The sequence below is a fragment of the Panulirus ornatus genome, chromosome 69, assembly GCF_036320965.1.
Source record: "Panulirus ornatus isolate Po-2019 chromosome 69, ASM3632096v1, whole genome shotgun sequence".
NCBI classification, from domain to species: domain Eukaryota; kingdom Metazoa; phylum Arthropoda; class Malacostraca; order Decapoda; family Palinuridae; genus Panulirus; species Panulirus ornatus.
In genome coordinates, this window is record NC_092292.1 from 22233861 (window position 1) to 22256313 (window position 22453).

Consider the following 22453-nt stretch of genomic DNA (forward strand, 5'->3'; position numbering starts at 1 on the left):
ATAAGTTTGTTGAGTATTCCTGGGAAATTATATGGGAGGGTATTGATTGAGAGGGTGAAGGCATGACCAGAGCATCAGATTGGGGAAGAGCATTGTGGTTTCAGAAGTGGTAGAGGATGTGTGGATCAGGTGTTTGCTTTGAAAGATGTATGTGAGAAATACTTAGAAAAGCAAATGGATTTGTATGTAGCATTTCTGGATCTGGAGAAGGCATATGATAGTGTTGATAGAGATTCTCTGTGGAAGGTATTAAGATTATATGGTGTTGGAGGTAAGTTGTTAGAACCAGTGAAAAGTTTTTATCGAGGATGTAATGCATGTGTATGTGTAGGAAGAGAGGAAAGTGATTGGTTCTTAGTGAATGTAGGTTTGCGGCAGGGGTGAGTGATGTCTCCATGGTTGTTTAATTTGTTTATGGATGGGGTTGTTAGGGAGGTGAATGCAAGAGTTTTGGAAAGAGGGGCAAGTATGCAGTCTCTTGTGGATGAGAGAGCTTGGGAAGTGAGTCAGTTGTTGTACGCTGATGATACAGCGCTGGTGGCTGATTCATGTGAGAAACTGCAGAAGCTGGTGACTGAGTTTGGTAAAGTGTGTGAAAGAAGAAAGCTGAGAGTAAATGTGAATAAGAGCAAGGTTATTAGGTACAGTAGGGTTGAGGGACAAGTCAATTGGGGGGTAAGTTTGAGTGAAGAAAAACTGGAGGAAGTGAAGTGTTTTAGATATCTGGGAGTGGATCTGGCAGCAGATAGAACTATGGTAGCGGAAGTGAATCATAGGGTGGGGGAGGGGGCAAAAGTTCTGGGAGCATTGAAAAGTGTGTGGAAGTCGAGAACGTTATCTTGGGAAGTAAAAATGGGTATGTTTGAAGGAATAGTGGTTCCAACAATGTTATATGGTTGCAAGGTGTGGGCTATAGATAGAGTTGTGTGGAGGAGGGTGGATGTGCTGGAAATGAGATGTTTGAGGACAGTATGTGGTGTGAGGTGGTTGAACGAGTAAGTAATGAAAGGGTAAGAGAGATGTGTGGTAATGAAAAGAGTGTGGCTGAGAGAGCAGAAGAGGGTGTTTTGAAATGGTTTGGTCACATGGAGAGAATGAGTGAGGAAAGATTGACAAAGAGGATATTTGTGTCAGAGGTTGAGGGAACGAGAAGTGGGAGACCAAATTGGAGGTGGAAAGATGGAGTGAAAAAGATTTTGAGTGATCGGGGCCTGAACATGCAGGAGGGTGAAAGGCGTGCAAGGAATAGAGTGAATTGGAACGATGTGGTATATCGGGGTCGATGTGCTGTCAGTGGATTGAACCAAGGCATGTGAAGCGTCAAGGTAAACTATGGAGAGTTTTGTGAGGCCTGGATATGGAAAGGGAGCTGTGGCTTCAGTGCATTATATATGACAGCTAGAGACTGAGTGTGACCAATGTGGCCTTTGTTGTCTTTTCCTAGCGCTACCTCGCGCACACGCGGGGGGAGGGGGTTTTCATTTCATGTGTGGCAGGGTGGGGACGGGAATGAATAAGGGCAGACAGTATGAATTATGTACATGTGTATATATGTATATGTCTGTGTGTATATATATGTATACGATGTGATTATAGGTATGTATATGTGCTGTGTGTGGACGTGTATGTGTATACATGTGTGTGTAGGTTAGTTGGGCCATTCTTTCGTCTGTTTCCTTGCACTACCTCACTAACGCGGGAGACAGCGACAAAGTATAATGAAATAATAAGAAATAAATTATTATACTTTGACGTTGTCTCCCGTGTTAGCGAGGTAGCGCAAGCAAACAAATGAATGAATGGCCCAACCCACCCACATTCACATGTATATACATACACGTCCACACACGCACATATACATACCTATACATTACACCATATACATACATAGACATATACATATATACACATGTACAGATTCATACTTCCTGCCTTCATCCATTCCCGTTGCCCCCCTGCCACACATAAAATGCCCCCCCCCCATATATATATATATATATATATATATATATATATATATATATATATATATATATATTGACAGGCGCGCGAAAGAGAGACTTTTGGATGTTAATGTGCTGAGAGGTGCAACTGGAGGGATGTCTGATCATTATCTTGTGGAGGCTAAGGTGAAGATTTGTATGGGTTTTCAGAAAAGAAGAGTGAATGTTGGGGTGAAGAGGGTGGTGAGAGTAAGTGAGCTTGGGAAGGAGACTTGTGTGAGGAAGTACCAGGAGAGACTGAGTACAGAATGGAAAAAGGTGAGAACAATGGAAGTAAGGGGAGTGGGGGAGGAATGGGAATCAGTGATGGATTGCGCAAAAGATGCTTGTGGCATGAGAAGAGTGGGAGATGGGTTGATTAGAAAGGGTAGTGAGTGGTGGGATGAAGAAGTAAGAGTATTAGTGAAAGAGAAGAGAGAGGCATTTGGACGATTTTTGCAGGGAAAAAATGCAATTGAGTGGGAGATGTATAAAAGAAAGAGACAGGAGGTCAAGAGAAAGGTGCAAGAGGTGAAAAAAAGGGCAAATGAGTGTTGGGGTGAGAGAGTATCATTAAATTTTAGGGAGAATAAAAAGATGTTCTGGAAGGAGGTAAATAAAGTGCGTAAGACAAGGGAGCAAATGGGAACTTCAGTGAAGGGCGCAAATGGGGAGGTGATAACAAGTAGTGGTGATGTGAGAAGGAGATGGAGTGAGTATTTTGAAGGTTTGTTGAATGTGTTTGATGATAGAGTGGCAGATATAGGGTGTTTTGGTCGAGGTGGTGTGCAAAGTGAGAGGGTTAGGGAAAATGATTTGGTAAACAGAGAAGAGGTAGTAAAAGCTTTGCGGAAGATGAAAGCCGGCAAGGCAGCAGGTTTGGATGGTATTGCAGTGGAATTTATTAAAAAAGGGGGTGACTGTATTGTTGACTGGTTGGTAAGGTTATTTAATGTATGTATGACTCATGGTGAGGTGCCTGAGGATTGGCGGAATGCGTGCATTGTGCCATTGTACAAAGGCAAAGGGGATAAGAGTGAGTGCTCAAATTACAGAGGTATAAGTTTGTTGAGTATTCCTGGTAAATTATATGGGAGGGTATAAATTGAGAGGGTGAAGGCATATACAGAGCATCAGATTGGGGAAGAGCAGTGTGGTTTCAGAAGTGGTAGAGGATGTGTGGATCAGGTGTTTGCTTTGAAGAATGTATGTGAGAAATACTTAGAAAAGCAAATGGATTTGTATGTAGCATTTATGGATCTGGAGAAGGCATATGATAGAGTTGATAGAGATGCTCTGTGGAAGGTATTAAGAATATATGGTGTGGCAGGCAAGTTGTTAGAAGCAGTGAAAAGTTTTTATCGAGGATGTAAGGCATGTGTACGTGTAGGAAGAGAGGAAAGTGATTGGTTCTCAGTGAATGTAGGTTTGCGGCAGGGGTGTGTGATGTCTCCATGGTTGTTTAATTTGTTTATGGATGGGGTTGTTAGGGAGGTGAATGCAAGAGTTTTAGAAAGAGGGGCAAGTATGAAGTCTGTTGGGGATGAGAGAGCTTGGGAAGTGAGTCAGTTGTTGTTCGCTGATGATACAGCGCTGGTGGCTGATTCATGTGAGAAACTGCAAAAGCTGGTGACTCAGTTTGGTAAAGTGTGAAAGAAGAAAGTTAAGAGTAAATGTGAATAAGAGCAAGGTTATAAGGTACAGTAGGGTTGAGGGTCAAGTCAATTGGGAGGTGAGTTTGAATGGAGAAAAACTGGAGGAAGTGAAGTGTTTTAGATATCTGGGAGTGGATCTGGCAGCGGATGGAACCATGGAAGCGGAAGTGGATCATAGGGTGGGGGAGGGGGCGAAAATTCTGGGAGCCTTGAAGAATGTGTGGAAGTCGAGAACATTATCTCGGAAAGCAAAAATGGGTATGTTTGAAGGAATAGTGGTTCCAACAATGTTGTATGGTTGCGAGGCGTGGGCTATGGATAGAGTGGTGCGCAGGAGGATGGATGTGCTGGAAATGAGATGTTTGAGGACAATGTGTGGTGTGAGGTGGTTTGATTGAGTAAGTAACGTAAGGGTAAGAGAGATGTGTGGAAATAAAAAGAGCGTGGTTGAGAGAGCAGAAGAGGGTGTTTTGAGGTGGTTTGGGCACATGGAGAGAATGAGTGAGGAAAGATTGACCAAGAGGATATATGTGTCGGAGGTGGAGGGAACGAGGAGAAGAGGGAGACCAAATTGGAGGTGGAAAGATGGAGTGAAGAAGATTTTGTGTGATCGAGGCCTGAACATGCAGGAGGGTGAAAGGAGGGCAAGGAATAGAGTGAATTGGAGCGATGTGGTATACCGGGGTTGACGTGCTGTCAGTGGATTGAATCAGGGCATGTGAAGCGTCTGGGGTAAACCATGGAAAGCTGTGTAGGTATGTATGTTTGCGTGTGTGGATGTATGTATATACATGTGTATGGGGGTGGGTTGGGCCATTTCTTTCGTCTGTTTCCTTGCGCTACCTCGCAAACGCGGGAGACAGCGACAAAGCAAAAAAAAAAAAAAAAAAAAAAATATGTATATATATATATATATATATATATATATATATATATATATATATATATATGGGAGCGGGGGGGCTGGAAATCCTCCCCTCTCGTTTTTTTTTAATTTTCCAAAAGAAGGAACAGAGAATTGGGCCAGGTGAGGGCATTCCCTCAAAGGCCCAGTCCTCTGTTCTTAATGCTACCTCGCTAACGCGGGAAATGGCGAATAGTTTAAAAGAAAGAAAGAAAATATATATATATATATATATACATATATATATATTTATTTTATTTATTATACTTTGTCGCTGTCTCCCGCGTTTGCGAGGTAGCGCAAGGAAACAGACGAAAGAAAAGGCCCAACCCCCCCCATACACATGTATATACATACGCCCACACACGCAAATATACATACCTACACAGCTTTCCATGGTTTACCCCAGACGCTTCACATGCCTTGATTCAATCCACTGACAGCACGTCAACCCCGGTATACCACATCGCTCCAATTCACTCTATTCCTTGCCCTCCTTTCACCCTCCTGCATGTTCAGGCCCCGATCACACAAAATCTTTTTCACTCCATCTTTCCACCTCCAATTTGGTCTCCCTCTTCTCCTTGTTCCCTCCACCTCCGACACATATATCCTCTTGGTCAATCTTTCCTCACTCATCCTCTCCATATGCCCAAACCACTTCAAAACACCCTCTTCTGCTCTCTCAACCACGCTCTTTTTATTTCCACACATCTCTCTTACCCTTACGTTGCTCACTCGATCAAACCACCTCACACCACACATTGTCCTCAAACATCTCATTTCCAGCACATCCATCCTCCTGCGCACAACTCTATCCATAGCCCACGCCTTGCAACCATACAACATTGTTGGAACCACTATTCCTTCAAACATACCCATTTTTGCTTTCCGAGATAATGTTCTCGACTTCCACACATTCTTCAAGGCCCCCAGGATTTTCGCCCCCTCCCCCACCCTATGATCCACCTCCGCTTCCATGGTTCCATCCGCTGCCAGATCCACTCCCAGATATCTAAAACACTTCACTTCCTCCAGTTTTTCTCCATTCAAACTCACCTCCCAATTGACTTGACCCTCAACCCTACTGTACCTAATAACCTTGCTCTTATTCACATTTACTCTTAACTTTCTTCTTCCACACACTTTACCAAACTCAGTCACCAGCTTCTGCAGTTTCTCACATGAATCAGCCACCAGCGCTGTATCATCAGCGAACAACAACTGACTCACTTCCCAAGCTCTCTCATCCCCAACAGACTTCATACTTGCCCCTCTTTCCAAAACTCTTGCATTTACCTCCCTAACAACCCCATCCATAAACAAATTAAACAACCATGGAGACATCACACACCCATGCCGCAAACCTACATTCACTGAGAACCAATCACTTTCCTCTCTTCCTACACGTACACATGCCTTACATCCTCGATAAAAACTTTTCACTGCTTCTAACAACTTTCCTCCCACACCATATATTCTTAATACCTTCCACAGAGCATCTCTATCAACTCTATCATATGCCTTCTCCAGATCCATAAATGCTACATACAAATCCATATATATATATATATATATATATATATATATATATATATATATATATATATATATATATATATATATATATATATATATTATCCCTGGGGATAGGGGATTAAGAATACTTCCCACGTATTCCCTGCGTGTCGTAGAAGGCGACTAAAAGGGGAGGGAGCGGGGGGCTGGAAATCCTCCCCTCTCGTTTTTTTTTTTTTAATTTTCCAAAAGAAGGAACAGAGGGGGCCAGGTGAGGATATTCCAAAAAAGGCCCAGCCCTCTGTTCTTAACGCTACCTCGCTAATGCGGGAAATGGCGAATAGTTTAAAAGAAAAAAAATATATATATATATATATATATTTTATTCATTTGTTATACTTTGTCGCTGTCTCTTGCGTTAGCGAGGTAGCATAAGGAAACAGATGAAAAAATGGCCCAACCCCCCCACATACACATGTATATACATACACGTCCACACACGCACATATACATACCTATACATCACAACATATACATATATATACATACACAGACATGTACATATATAGGCATGTATATACCATTTCTGTTTACAACACTGAACACCCCATGTACACCAATTATTCCCTCAACTGCCACATTACTCACCTTTACATTCAAATAATCCATCACTATAACCGGGTCTCATGCATCAAAACTGCTAACACACTCACTCAGCTGCTCCTAAAACACTTGCCTCTCATGATCTTTCTTCTCATGCCCAGGTGTATAGGCACCAATAATGACCCATCTCTTTCCATCCACTTTCAGTTTTACCCATATCAATCTAGAGTTTACTTTCTTACACTCTATGACTTACACAATACTCCCACAACTCCTGTTTCAGGAGTAGTGCTACTTCTTCCCTTGCTCTTGTCCTCTCACCAACCCCTGACTTTACTCCCAAAACATTCCCAAACCACTCTTCCCCTTTACCCTTGAGCTTCGCTTCATTCAAAGCCAAAACATCCAGGTTCCTTTCCTCAAACATACTACCTATCTCTCCTTTTTTCTCATCTTGGTTACATCCACACTCATTAATACACCCCAATCTGAGCCATCTAGGAGGATGAGCACTCCCCACGTGACTCCTTCTTCTGTTTCCCCTTTTAGAAATTAGAAAGTTAAAATACAAAGAGGGGAGGGTTCCTAGCCCCCTACCCCCATCCCCTTTAGTCGTCTTCCACGACACGTGGGAAATGCGTGGAAAGTATTCTTTCTTCCCTATCTCCAGGGATATATATATATATATATATATATATATATATATATATATTTTTTTTTTGCTTTGTCGCTGTCTCCCGCGTTTGCGAGGTAGCGCAAGGAAACAGACGAAAGAAATGGCCCAACCCACCCCACACACATGTATATACATACACGTCCACACATGCAAATATACATACCTATACATCTCAATGTTTTTTTTTTTTTTTTTTTTGCTTTGTCGCTGTCTCCCGCGTTTGCGAGGTAGCGCAAGGAAACAGACGAAAGAAATGGCCCAATCCACCCCCATACACATGTATATACATACGTCCACACACGCAAATATACATACCTACACAGCTTTCCATGGTTTACCCCAGACGCTTCACATGCCTTGATTCAATCCACTGACAGCACGTCAACCCCGGTATACCACATCGATCCAATTCACTCTATTCCTTGCCCTCCTTTCACCCTCCTGCATGTTCAGGCCCCGATCACACAAAATCTTTTTCACTCCATCTTTCCACCTCCAATTTGGTCTCCCTCTTCTCCTCGTTCCCTCCACCTCTGACACATATATCGTCTTGGTCAATCTTTCCTCACTCATTCTCTCCATGTGCCCAAACCATTTCAAAACACCCTCTTCTGCTCTCTCAACCACGCTCTTTTTATTTCCACACATCTCTCTTACCCTTACGTTACTTACTCGATCAAACCACCTCACATCACACATTGTCCTCAAACATCTCATTTCCAGCACATCCATCCTCCTGCGCACAACTCTATCCATAGCCCACGCCTCGCAACCATACAACATTGTTGGAACCACTATTCCTTCAAACATACCCATTTTTGCTTTCCGAGATAATGTTCTCGACTTCCACACATTCTTCAAGGCTCCCAGAATTTTCGCCCCCTCCCCCACCCTATGGTTCACTTCAGCCTCCATGGTTCCATCTGTTGCCAGATCCACTCCCAGATATCTAAAACACTTTAATTCCTCCAGTTTTTCTCCATTCAAACTTACCTCCCAATTGACTTGACCCTCAACCCTACTGTACCTAATAACCTTGCCCTTATTCACATTTACTCTTAACTTTCTTCTTTCACACACTTTACCAAACTCAGTCACCAGCTTCTGCAGTTTCTCACATGAATCAGCCACCAGCGCTGTATCATCAGCGAACAACAACTGACTCACTTCCCAAGCTCTCTCATCCCCAACAGACTGCATACTTGCCCCTCTTTCCAAAACTCTTGCATTCACCTCCCTAACAACCCCATCCATAAACAAATTAAACAACCATGGAGACATCACACACCCCTGCCGCAAACCTACATTCACTGAGAACCAATCACTTTCCTCTCTTCCTACATGTACACATGCCTTACATCCTCAGTAAAAACTTTTCACTGCTTCTAACAACTTGCCTCCCACACCATATATTCTTAGTATCTTCCACAGAGCATCTCTATCAACTCTATCATATGCCTTCTCCAAATCCATAAATGCTACATACAAATCTATTTTTTTTTCTAAGTATTTCTCACATACATTCTTCAAAGCAAACACCTGATTCACACAACCTCTACCACTTCTGATATATATATATATATATATATATATATATATATATATATATATATATATATATGTGTGTGTGTGTGTGTGTGTGTGTGTGTGTGTGTGTGTGTGTGTGTGTGTGTGTGTATATATTGGGTACTGTAGCCCAAGCCAGGTACTCAGTTTATCGACTAGCCCCAAGGGGAAGATGAACATGTGGGTAGACTGTGGACCATCTACCTTCCCCCATTCTGTCTGTCTGTCTGTCTGTCTGTCTCTCTCTCTCTCTCTCTCTCTCTCTCTCTCTCTCTCTCTCTCTCTCTCTCTCTCTCTCTCTCTCTTGACTTAATTCCTGTAATGCCTTTCATGACATGACTCTGATTGTGACCACTCCAGCAGGTAGTGTGACCAAGACCTCGGCATTGCAAGAGGCCCAGCTGAGACGTGAAGTGCTGCACGAGGAAGAGAGGGGCCGTCGTCTGGCCCAAGAGATCAAGGGCTTCAACTGGCTTGAGCAGAAGATCAAGAACGGCTCGCTGCTGTTGTCAGGCTCCTCGGCTACAACATCCACGTCCAAGGACCCCTGTCTTGCCTCTAAGTCCTCACCCATTTCTTTAGTGTTGTCGAACCCAAAAACGCCTTCGTCCACTACCTCATTTTCTTTTACAGCCAAAAAGGAGGAAGGGGAGTGCAAGATAAGTTCGTGAGTATCATGCGATTATTATGCATGTGTCATGGGGAGAGATTTTCAATCATGTTGTCCTGTCTCTTAACCTTGAGTGTATAAGTACGTGTATGGTTTTTTTTATTTATTTATTCATTATTTTACCTTGTTGCTGTCTCCCACGTTGGCGAGGTAGCTCAAAGAAACAGACAAAAGAATGGTCCAACCCACCCACATACACATGTATATACATACACGTCCACACACGCAAATATACATACCTATATATCTCAACATATATATACACACACAGACATATACATATATACATATGTACAAAATTCATACTGTCTGCCTTAATTCATTCCCATCGCCACCCTGTCACACATGAAATAACAACCCCCTCCCACTGCATGTGCACAAGGTAGCTCTAGGAAAAGACAACAAAGGCCACATTCGTTCACACTCAATCTCTAGCTGTCATGTATAATGCAACGAAACCACAGCTCCTTTTCCACATCCAAGCCCCACAGAACTTTACATGGTCATAACTTTTAATATGATTAAACAGGACATTTGATTCTTGTCCTGTTCCTTACCAGTCTGCTCAACATAAAACTTATAATTTCTACATAGTACTCTATAGATGCATCCTGAGAACTTTCTGGTGAGTTCCTCCTAATTAAGATATTCCCTATAGTATTGTTGTTGCTAAAGGCAACATTTCCATTAAAGGATTTAAGCAACATGGGAAGTAAAATTATTATTAACAGAGAGAACTAAAAGGTTCTTGGTGTCAGGGGGAGGTTTGGGTTCAGCTCTAAAATTATTTCTTTGCCAACTTAAGAGATTTATCAATGAAAGATCTAGGGTACTTTAACTTAGATCTAATAGAATATATCTTCTCAAACTCATCATCAATAAACTCTGGACTGCAAATACATAATGCCTAAAGGAACATTGACTGGAATGATGATAATGTAACTCTGTTGAGCTGAGTCATAATGGATACAATGGTAGGTTTTCTGTTTATGCTAAAAATGTTTCCATCCCTATGGATCATGCAATCTAAAAATGGTAACGTACCATTATTTTCAATTTCTACAATAAAGCTGATGGATGGTACTAAATTGTTAAGTAAAGGGAAAAATGTTTGTAAATTTTCATTTGTTGGCCAAGACACGAAGAACATCATCTACATACCTAAACCAAATTTGCAGTAGAAGGTAAGATATCCTTTAGTAACTTTGTTTCAAAGGATTCCATATAAAGATTACTAATTACATGTGAAAGAGGGTTACCCATTGCCATACCAAATTTCTGAACATAACATTCTCCATTTAATTGAAATACACAGTCTTTTGTACACAATTTTATTAGTTCAATAAATACAGACTTAGAAACAGGTGAATGGAACTCAAGTGGAACTTTTGTGAACAGAGATGAAACATCAAACCAGTTTGAAATCAAAATTAGCTTTGATATCATTAAGCTTGTTAACTAAACGACATTGTTCATGATATCAGAATTTGATATCTTACCCATAAATGGTCTTGATAAAGAAACTAACCTTTTTGACAGTTTATATGTGATGGATCCCACTGAACTCAATATAGATCTTGCAGGAAAATTTTATATGCATTTTGGTAAGTCCATACATATATGGCAAAGACAATTTATATGTGATGGAACCCACAGAACTCACTGTAGGTCTTGCTGGAAAATTTGGTTTGTGTTTTGATAAGTCCATACATATATGGCAATGAAGGGGACAAAGATGACAAACTTTTGATTAGAGAATCATTACCTTTCAACTACAACAACATTTTTTTTTATTGAATTGAGAATTAATTGCTTCTAGGGTATCCTTACTGTGTTTAAAGTATGTTGTTTCATCACTTAAAAGATAATTCATTTTAGATAAATAATTACTTTTGTCCATAATCACAACTGTGTTAGCCTTATCTGCTTTAGTAATATGTATATCAGTTTTTTTATGTGTTAATAGCTCTGATAAACGTTTTAGGGCAATTAGGATCCAAACTGGGATACACTAAACTCTTACAGATGTTACTTTCATTATTAGATAAGTTACTGTATTTCTCTAAATTACAGATTGATTTTGTGATATCATCAGAGTTAGCTTCCCTTTTAGAGCACACAAAACTTAATCCATAGCCTAGGTACACAAACAAAGAATCCTTGTCTAGGTGTTTACTGGACACGTTTATCACAAAGGAGGGGTATGTTTGACTACTGCTATAATCGATTAAGAAGTGAACGGAATAGGCTTCAAAGGGAACTGAACTGTAAGTTAGAACTTCTTATTGAAAACAATGATTGGACTAAGAAATCAAACCCTTCCTTTGTGATAAACCTGTCTAATGAACAACTAGACAAGGATTCTTTGTGTAGATGTGCTACAGATTAAGTTTTTTGTGCTCTAACAGGGAATCCAACTGTGTTGATACAACAAAATCTTTCAGTAATTTAGAAAAATACAGTAAATCATCTAATGATGAAATTAACATCTGTAAAGGTTTTTAAGTGATGAAACGACATACTTTAAACACAGTAAGGATACCCTAGAAGCAATTACTTCTCATTTCAATGAAGAATTGAAGTTGTTGAACGGTAATTGTTCTCTCATCAAAAGTTTGTCATCTTTGTCCCCTTTATTGCCATATATGTATGGACTTATCAAAACACATAAATCAAATTTTCCTGCAAGACCTACAGTGAGTTCAGTGGGCTCCATCACACATAAATTGTCAAGGTAGTTAGTTTCTATATCAATCCCATTCGTGGGTAAGATATCATATTCTAATATCATAAACAATGTAGATTTAGTTAACAAGCTTAATGATATCCAAGTTAATCTTAATTTCAAACTGGGTAGTTTTGATGCTTCATCTCTGTTCACCAAAGTTCCAGATGATGACCTTAGAATATTTATTTGATGTACTGGATGATATTCATTTACTTGTTTCAAAGTCTTTTTATTGAATTGATAAAATTGCAAATAAAAGACTGTATTTCAATTTGTATTTCAATTTAGTGGAGAATCTTATACTCAAAAATTTGGTATGGCAATGGGTAACCCTCTTTCACATGTATTAAGAAATCTATACATGGAATTCTTTAAAACAAAGTTACTAAAGGATATCTTACCTTCTACTGCAATTTGGTTTAGGTATGTAAATGATGTTCTTCGTTCTTGGCCAACAAATGAAAATTTACAAACATTTTTCCCTTTACTTAACAATTTAGTACTGTCCATCAGCTTTATTGTAGAAATTGAAAATAATGGTACGTTACCATTTTTAGATTGCATGATCCATAGGGATGGAAATATTTTTAGCATATACAGAAAACCTACCATTATGACTCAGCTCAACAGAGTTACATTATCATCATTCCAGTCAATGTTCCTTTAGGCATTACATATTTGCAGTCCAGAGTTTATTGATGATGAGTTTGAGAAGATATATTCTATTGGATCTAAGTAAGTACCCTAGATCTTTTACTGATAAATCCCTTCAGTTGGCAAAGAAATAATTTTAGAGCTGAACCCAAACCTCCCCCTGACACCAAGAACCTTTTAGTTCTCTCTGTTAATAATAATTTTACTTCCCATGTTGCTTAAATCCTTTAATGGAAATGTTGCCTTTAGCAACAACAATACTATAGGGAATATCTTAATTAGGAGGAACTCACCAGAAAGTTCTCAGGATGCAGCTATAGAGTACCATGTAGAAATTATAAGTTTTATGTTGAGCAGACTGGTAAGGAACAGGACAAGAATCAAATGTCTTGTTTAATCATATTAGAAATTATGACCACTGTATTGACTGGAGTATTGCCATCTCAGTAATTAACTCTAACTCCGTTACCACGAGAAATATCATTGAATCTTCTATTATTAGATACTCAAAGAATTATGATTTTAATAATAGTCATAGTCTTTACAAATTGGATAAATTTATTGTTGATAAAATCTGTAAACAATTCACCTTGTCCACATGATAAGATTATGATACGCTCATAGTCTGACTTGGACAATCGCATGTTTACCAAATGGCGTCCTAGCTACGTCTCTTTGCTGTATATCAACTGACTGTTATATTTCCTTCTTGTACCTCCCCTGATGTGATTATTACACGAAAGTGCACTTGGGAACTTACTGTGTTTCATTTTCCCCGTGGACTCATAGGAATATATTATTTATATATTATACTTTGTCGCTGTCTCCCGCGTTAGTGAGGTAGCGCACGGAAACAGACGAAAGAATGGCCCAACCCACCCACATACACATGTATATACATACACGTCCACACACGCAAATATACATACCTATACATCTCAACGTATGCATGTATATATATATATATATATATATATATATATATATATATATATATATATATATATATATATATATATATATATATTATCCCTGGGGATAGGGGAGAAAGAATACTTCCCACGTATTCCCTGCATGTCGTAGAAGGCGACTAAAAGGGAAGGGAGCGGGGGGCTGGAAATCCTCCCCTCTCTCTTTTTTTTTCTTTTTATCCAAAGGAAGGAACAGAGAAGGGGGCTGGATGAGGATGTTTCCTCAGAGGCCCAGTCCTCTGTTCTTAACGCTACCTCGCTGACGCGGGAAATGGCGAAATAGTATGAATATATATATATATATATATATATATATATATATATATATATATATATATATATATATTTCACATGCCCTGGTTCAATCCATTGACAGCATGTCGACCCAGGTATACCACATCGATCCAATTCACTCTATTCCTTGCACGCCTTTCACCCTGCTGCATGTTCAGGCCCCGATCACTCAAAATCTTTTTCACTCCATCTTTCCACCTCCAATTTGGTCTCCCACTTCTCCTCGTTCCCTCCACCTCTGACACATATATCCTCTTTGTCAATCTTTCCTCACTCATTCTCTCCATGTGACCATACCACTACAAAACACCCTCTTCTGCTCTCTCAACCACACTCTTTTTATTACCACACATCTCTCTTACCCTTTCATTACTTACTCGATCAAACCACTGCACACCACATACTGTCCTCAAACATCTCATTTCCAGCACATCCACCCTCCTCCGCACAACTCTATCTATAGCCCATGCCTCGCAACCATATAACATTGTTGGAATCACTATTCCTTCAAATATACCCATTTTTGCTTTCCAAGATAATGTTCTCGACTTCCACACATTTTTCAACACTCCCAGAACTTTTGCTCCTTCCCCCTCCCTGTGACTCACTTCTGCTTCCATGGGTCCATCCGCTAACAAATCCACTCCCAGATATCTAAAACACTTCACTTCCTCCAGTTTTTCTCCATTCAAACATACCTCCCAATTGACTTGTCCCTCAACTCTACTGTACCTAATAACCTTGCTCTTATTCACATTTACTCTCAGCTTTCTTCTTTCACACATGTTACCAAACTCAGTCACCAGCTTCTGTAGTTTCTCACCTGAATCAGCCACCAGCGCTGTATCATCAGCGAACAACTGACTCACTTCCCAAGCTCTCTCATCCACAACAGACTGCTTACTTGCCCCTCTTTCCAAAACTCTTGCATTCACCTCACTAACAATCCCATCCATAAACAAATTAAACAACCATGGAGACATCATGCACCCCTGCCCCAAACCAACATTCACTGAGAACCAATCACTTTTCTCTCTTCCTACACACACACATGCCTTACATCCTCGATAAAAACTTTTCAGTGCTTCTAACAACTTACCTCCCACACCATATATTCTTAATACCTTCCACAGAGCATCTCTATCAACTCTATCATATGCCTTCTCCAGATCCCTAAATGCTACATACAAATCCATTTTTTTTTTCTAAGTATTTCTCACATACATTCTTCAAAGCAAACACCTGATCCACACATCATCTACTACTCCTGAAACCACACTGCTCTTCCCCAATCTGATGCTCTGTACATGCCTTCACCCTCTCAATCAATACCCTCCCATATAATTTACCAGGAATACTCAACAAACTTATACCCCTGTAATTTGAGCACTCACTCTTATCCCCTTTGCCTTTGTACAATATCACTATGCAAGCATTCCGCCAATCCTCAGGCACCTCACCATGAGTCATACATACATTAAATAACCTTACCAACCAGTCAACAATGCAGTCACCCCCCTTTTTAAATAAATTCCACTGCCATACCATCCAATCCCGCTGCCTTGCAGGCTTTCATCTTCCGCAAAGCTTTTACTACCTCTTCTCTGTTTACCAAATCATTCTCCCTAACTCTCTCACTTTGCACACCACCTCGAACAAAACACCCTATATCTGCCACTCTGTCATCAAACATATTCAACAAACCTTCAAAATACTCACTCCATCTCCTTCTCACATCACCACTACTTGTTATCACCTCCCCATTAGCCCCCTTCACTGATGTTCCCATTTGCTCCCTTGTCTTACGCACTTTATTTACCGCCTTCCAAAACGTCTTTTTATTTTTTATTTTATTTTGCTTTATTGCTGTCTCCCGCGTTAGCGAGGTAGCGCAAGGAAACAGACGAAAGAATGGCCCAACCCACCCACATACGCATGTATATGCATACACGTCCACACACGCAAATATACATACCTATACATCTCAACGTATACACATATATACACACTCAGACATATACATATATACACATGTACATAATTCATACTGTCTGCCTTTATTCATTCCCATCGCCACCCTGCCACACATGAAATAACAACCCTCTCCCCCCTCCTGTGAACGAGGTAGCACTAGGAAGACAACAAATACCCCATTCGTTCACACTCAGTCTCTAGCTGTCATGTAATAATGCACCGAAACCATAGCTCCCTTTCCACATCCAGGCCCCACACTTCACATGCCCTGGTTCAATCCATTGACAGCACGTCAAACCCGATATACCACATCGTTCCAATTCACTCTATTCCTTGCACGCCTTTCACCCTCCTGCATGTTCAGGCCCCGATCACTCAAAATCTTTTTCACTCCATCTTTCCACCTCCAATTAGGTCTCCCACTTCTCGTTCCCTCCACCTCAGACACATATATCCTCTTTGTCAATCGTTCCTCACTCATTCTCTCCATGTGACCAAACCATTTCAAAACGCCCACTTCTGTTCTCTCAACCACACTCTTTTTATTACCACACATCACTCTTACCCTGTTATTACTCGATCAAACCACCTCACACCACATATTGTCCTCAAACATCTCATTTCCAGCATATCCACCCTCCTCTGCACAACTCTATCCATAGCCCACACCTCGCAACCATACAACATTGTTGGAAGCACTATTCCTTCAAACATACCCATTTTTACTTTCCGAGATTATATTATCGACTTCCACACATTCTTCAATGCTCCCAGAATTTTCGCCCCCTCCCCCACCGTATTATTCACTTCCGCTTCCATGGTTCCATCTGCTGCCAAATCCACTCCCAGATATTAAAACACTTCACTTCCTCTCCATTCAAACTTACCTCCCAATTGACTTGACCCTCAACCCTACTGTACCTAATAACCTTGCTCTTATTCACATTTACTTTCAACTTTCTTCTTTCGCACACTTTCTCTTTATTCTCCCTAAAATTTAAAGATACTCTCTCACCTCAACTCTCATTTGCCCTCTTTTTCGCCTCTTGCGCCTTGCTCTTGACCTTCTGCCTCTTTCTTTTTTACATCTCCCAGTCATTACCATTATTTCCCTGCAAAAATCGTCCAAATGCCTCTCTCTTCTCTTTCACTAATAATCTTACTTCATCACACCGCTCACTACCCTTTCTAATCTGCCCACCCCCCACGTTTCTCATGCCACAAGCATCTTTTGCGCAAGCCATCACCGCTTCCCTAAATACATCCCATTCCTCCCCCACTCCCCTTACGTCCTTTGTTCTCACATTTTTCCATTCTGTACTCAGTCTCTCCTGGTACCTCGTCACACAAGTCTCCTTCCCATGCTCACTTACTCTCACCACTCTCTTTACCCCAACATTCTCTCTTCTTTTCTGAAAACCTCTACAAATCTTCACCTTCGCCTCCACGAGATAATGATCAGACATCCCTCCAGTTGCACCTCTCAGCACATTAACATCCAAAAGTCTCTCTTTCGCGCGCCTATCAATTAACACGTAATTCAATAACGCTCTCTGGCCATCTCTCCTACTTAGATACGTATGCATGTGTATATCTCTCTTTTTAAACCAGGTATTCCCAATCACTAGTCCTTTTTCAGCATATAAATCTGCAAGCTCTTCACAATTTCCATTTACAACACTGAACACCCCATGTCCACCAATTGTCCCCTCAACTGCCACATTACTCACCTTTGCATTCAAATCACCCATCACTATAACCCAGTCACGTGCATCAAAACTACTAACACACTCACTCAGCTGCTCCCAAAACACTTGCCTCTCATGATCTTTCTTCTCATACCCAGGTGCATATGCACCAATAACCACCCCTCTCTCTCCATCCACTTTCAGTTTTACCCATATCAATCTAGAGTTTACTTTCTTACACTCTATCACATACTCCCACCACTCCTGTTTCAGGAGTAGTGCTACTCCTTCCCTTGCTCTTGTCCTCTCACTAACCCCTGACTTTACTCCCAAGACATTCCCAAACCACTCTTCCCCTTTACCCTTGAGCTTCGTTTCACCCAGAGCCAAAAGATCCAGGTTCCTTTCCTCAAACATACTACCTATCTCTCCTTTTTTCTCATCTTGGTTACATCCACACACATCCAATCTGAGCCTTCGAGGAGGATGAGCACTCCCCGCGTGACTCCTTCTGTTTCCCCTTTTAGAAAGTTAAAATACAAGGAGGGGAGGGTTTCTAGCCCCATGCTCCCGTCTCCTTTAGTCGCCTTCTACGACACGTGAGGAATGCATGGGAAGTATTCTTTCTCCCCTATCCCCAGGGATATATATTTATTATTATTATTATTATTATTATTATTATTATTATTATTATTATTATTATTATTATTATTTTCCATTGTCGCTGTCTAACGAGGTAGCGCAAGGAAACAGACGAAAGAATGGCCCAACCCACCCACATACACATGTATATACATACACATCCACACACGCAAATATACATACCTATACATCTCAATGTATACATATATATATACACACACACAGACATATACATATACACACATGTACATAATTCATACTGTCTGCCCTTATTTTATTCCCTTCGCCACCCCGCCACACATAAAATGACAACCCCTTCCCCCCGCATGTGCGCGAGATAGTGCTAGGAAAGACAACAAAGGCCACATTCGCTCACACTCAGTCTCTAGCTGTCATGTATAATGCACCAAAACCACAGCTCCCTTTCCAAATCCAGGCCCCACAAAACGTTCCATGGTTTATCCCAGACGCTTCACATGCCCTGGTTCAATCCATTGCCAGCACGTCGACCCCGGTATAGAACATCGTTCCAGTTCACTCTATTCCTTGCACGCGTTTCACCCTCCTTCATGTTCAGGCCCCGATCACTCAGAATTTTTTTCATTCCATCTTTCCACCACCAATTTGGTCTCCCACTTCTCCTCGTTCCCTCCACCTCTGCCACATATATCCTCTTTGTCAATCTTTCCTCACTCATTCTCTCCATGTGACCAAACCATTTCAAAACACCCTTCTCTGCTGTCTCAACCACACTCTTTTTAGTACCACACATCTCCCTTACCCTTTCATTACTTACTCGATCAAACCACCTCACACCACACATTGTCGTCAGACGTCTAATTTCCAGCACATCCACCCTCCTCCGCACAACTCTATCTACAGCCCACGCCTTGCAACCATATATCATTGTTGGAACCACTATTCCTTCAAATATTCCCATTTTTGCTTTCCAAGCTAACGTTCTCGACTTCCACACATTTTTCAACACTCCCAGAACTTTCGCCCTTTCCCCCACCCTATGATTCACTTCTGCTTTCATGTTTCCATCCGCTGCCAAATCCACTCCCAGATATCTAAAACACTTCACTTCCTCCAGTTTTTCTCCATCCAGACTTACCTCCCAATTGACTTGTCCCTCAACCCAACTGTACCTAATAACCTTGCTCTTATCCCCTCCTTGTATTTTAACTTTCTAAAAGGAGTCATGCGGGGAGTGCTCATCCTCCTCAAAGGCTCAGATTGGGGTGTCTAAATGTGTGTGGATGTAACCAAGATGAGAACAAAGGAGAGATAGGTAGTATGTTTGAGGAAAGGAACCTGGATGTTTTGGCTCTGAGTGAAACGAAGCTCAAGGGTAAAGGGGAAGAGTGGTTTGGGAATGTTTTGGGAGTAAAGTCAGGGGTTAGTGAGAGGACAAGAGCAAGGGAAGCAGTAGCACTACTCCTGAAACAGGAGTGGTGGGAGTATGTGATAGAGTGTAAGAAAGTAAACTCTAGATTGATATGGGTGAAACTGAAAGTTGATGGAGAACGATTGGTGATTATTGGTGCATATGCACCTGGGTATGAGAAGAAAAATCATGAGAGGCAAGTGTTTCAGGAGCAGCTGAGTGTGTGTGTAAGTAGTTTTGATGCACGAGACCGGGTTATAGTGATGGGTGATATGAATGCAAAGGTGAGTAATGTGGCAGTTGAAGGAATAATTGCTGTACATGGGGTGTTCTGTGTTTTAAATGGAAATTGTGAATAGCTTGTAGATTTATGCACTTATAAAGGACTGGTGATTGGGAATACCTGGTTTAAAAAGAGAGATATACATAAGTGTATGTATGTAAGTAGGAGAGATGGCCAGAGAGCGTTATTGGATTACATGTTAATTGATAGGCGCGCGAAAGAGAGACTTTTGGATGTTAATGTGCTGAGAGGTGCAACTGGAGGGATGTCTGATCATTATCTTGTGGGGGCAAAGGTGAAGACTTGGAGAGGTTTTCAGAAAAGAAGAGAGAATGTTGGGGTGAAGAGAGTGGTGAGAGTAAGTGAGCTTGGGAAGGAGACTTGTGTGACGAAGAACCAGGAGAGACTGAGTACAGAATGGAAAGAGGTGAGAACAAAGGATGTTAGGGGAGTGGGGGAGGAATGGGATGTATTTAGGGAAGCAGTGATGGCTTGCGCAAAAGATGCTTGTGGCATGAGAAGCGTGGGAGGTGGGCAGATTTGAAAGGGTAATGAGTGGTGGGATGAAGAAGTAAGGTTATTAGCGAATGAGAAGAGAGAGGCATTTGGACGATTTTTGCAGGGAACTAATGCAAATGAGTGGGAGATATATAAAAGAAAGAGGCAGGAGGTCAAGAGAAAGGTGCAAGAGGTGAAAAAGAAGGGAAATGAGAGTTGGGGTGAGAGAGTGTCATTAGATTTCAGGGAGAATAAAAAGATGTTTTGGAAGGAGGTAAATAAAGTGCGTAAGACAAGGGAACAGATGGGAACATCAGTGAAGGGGGCTATTGGGGAGGTGGTAACAAGTAGTGGTGATGTGAGAAGGCGATGGAGTGAGTATTTTGAAGGTTTATTGAATGTGTTTGATGATAGAGTGACAGATATAGGGTGTTTTGGTCGAGGTGGTGTGCAAAGTGAGAGGGTTAGGGAGAATGATTTGGTAAACAGAGAAGAGGTAGTAAAAGCTCTGCGGAAGATGAAAGCCGGCAAGGCAGCGGGTTTGGATGGTATTGCAGTGGAATTTATTAAAAAAGGGGGTGACTGTATTGTTGACTGGTTGGTAAGGTTATTTAATGTATGTATGACTCATGGTGAGGTGCCTGAGGATTAGCGGAATGCTTGCATAGTGCCATTGTTCAAAGGCAAACGGGATAAAAGTGAGTGCTCAAATTACAGAGGTATAAGTTTGTTGAGTATTCCTGGTAAATTATATGTGAGGGTATTGATTGAGAGGGTGAAGGCATGTCCAGAGCATCAGATAGGGGAAGAGCAGTGTGGTTTCAGGAGTGGTAGAGGATGTGTGGATCAGGTGTTTGCTTTGAAGAATATATGTGAGAAATACTTAGAAAAGCAAATGGATTTGTATGTAGCATTTATGGATCTGGAGAAGGCATATGATAGAGTTGATAGAGATGCTCTGTGGAAGCTATCAAAAATATATGGTGTAGGAGGCAAGTTGTTAGAAGCAGTGAAATTTTTTTTTTTTATCGAGGATGTAAGGCATGTGTACGACTAGGAAGAGAGGAAAGTCATTGGTTCTCAGTGAATGTTGGTTTGCGGCAGGGGTGCGTGATGTCTCCATGGTTGTTTAATTTGTTTATGGATGGGGTTGTTAGGGAGGTGAATGCAAGAGTTTTGGAAAGAGGGGCAAGTATGCAGTCCGTTGTAGACGAGAGAGCCTGGGAAGTGAGTCAGTTGTTCGCTGATGATACAGCGCTGGTCGCTGATTTGGGTGAGTTTGGTAAAGTGTGTGGAAGAAGAGAGCTGAGAGTATATCTATCTATCTGTCTCTCTATCTATATGTCTATCTGTCTCTCTCTCTCTCTCTCTCTCTCTCTCTCTATATATATATATATATATATATATATATATATATATTTATTTATTATACTTTGTCGCCGTCTCCCGTGTTAGCGAGATAGCGCAGAGAAGCGGACGCAAGAATGGCCCAACCCACCCACATACACACGTATACACATACACTTCCACACACGCACATATACATACCTATACATTTCAACGTATATATATATATATATATATATATATATATATATATATATATATATATATATATATATATATATATATATATATTTTTTTTTTTTTTTTTGCTTTGTCGCTGTCTCCCGCGTTTGCGAGGTAGCGCAAGGAAACAGACGAAAGAAATGGCCCAACCCACCCCCATACACATGTATATACATACGTCCACACAC

At 41.0% G+C, this 22453-nt stretch overlaps 1 protein-coding gene across 3 annotated transcripts in view; it reads left to right on the forward strand.

The window, feature by feature from the left end:
• The window catches only part of LOC139747670 (uncharacterized), a 147313-nt gene that overhangs the window by 107727 nt on the left and 17133 nt on the right, over nucleotides 1-22453 (forward strand). For 2 of the 3 annotated variants that reach the window (XM_071660243.1, XM_071660242.1), the window contains exon 3: nucleotides 9265-9571. In XM_071660243.1, coding sequence (XP_071516344.1) covers nucleotides 9265-9571 — 307 coding nt within the window. The remainder of the gene's footprint in view (nucleotides 1-9264; nucleotides 9572-22453) is intronic. The other variant, XM_071660244.1, reaches the window with a different exon arrangement.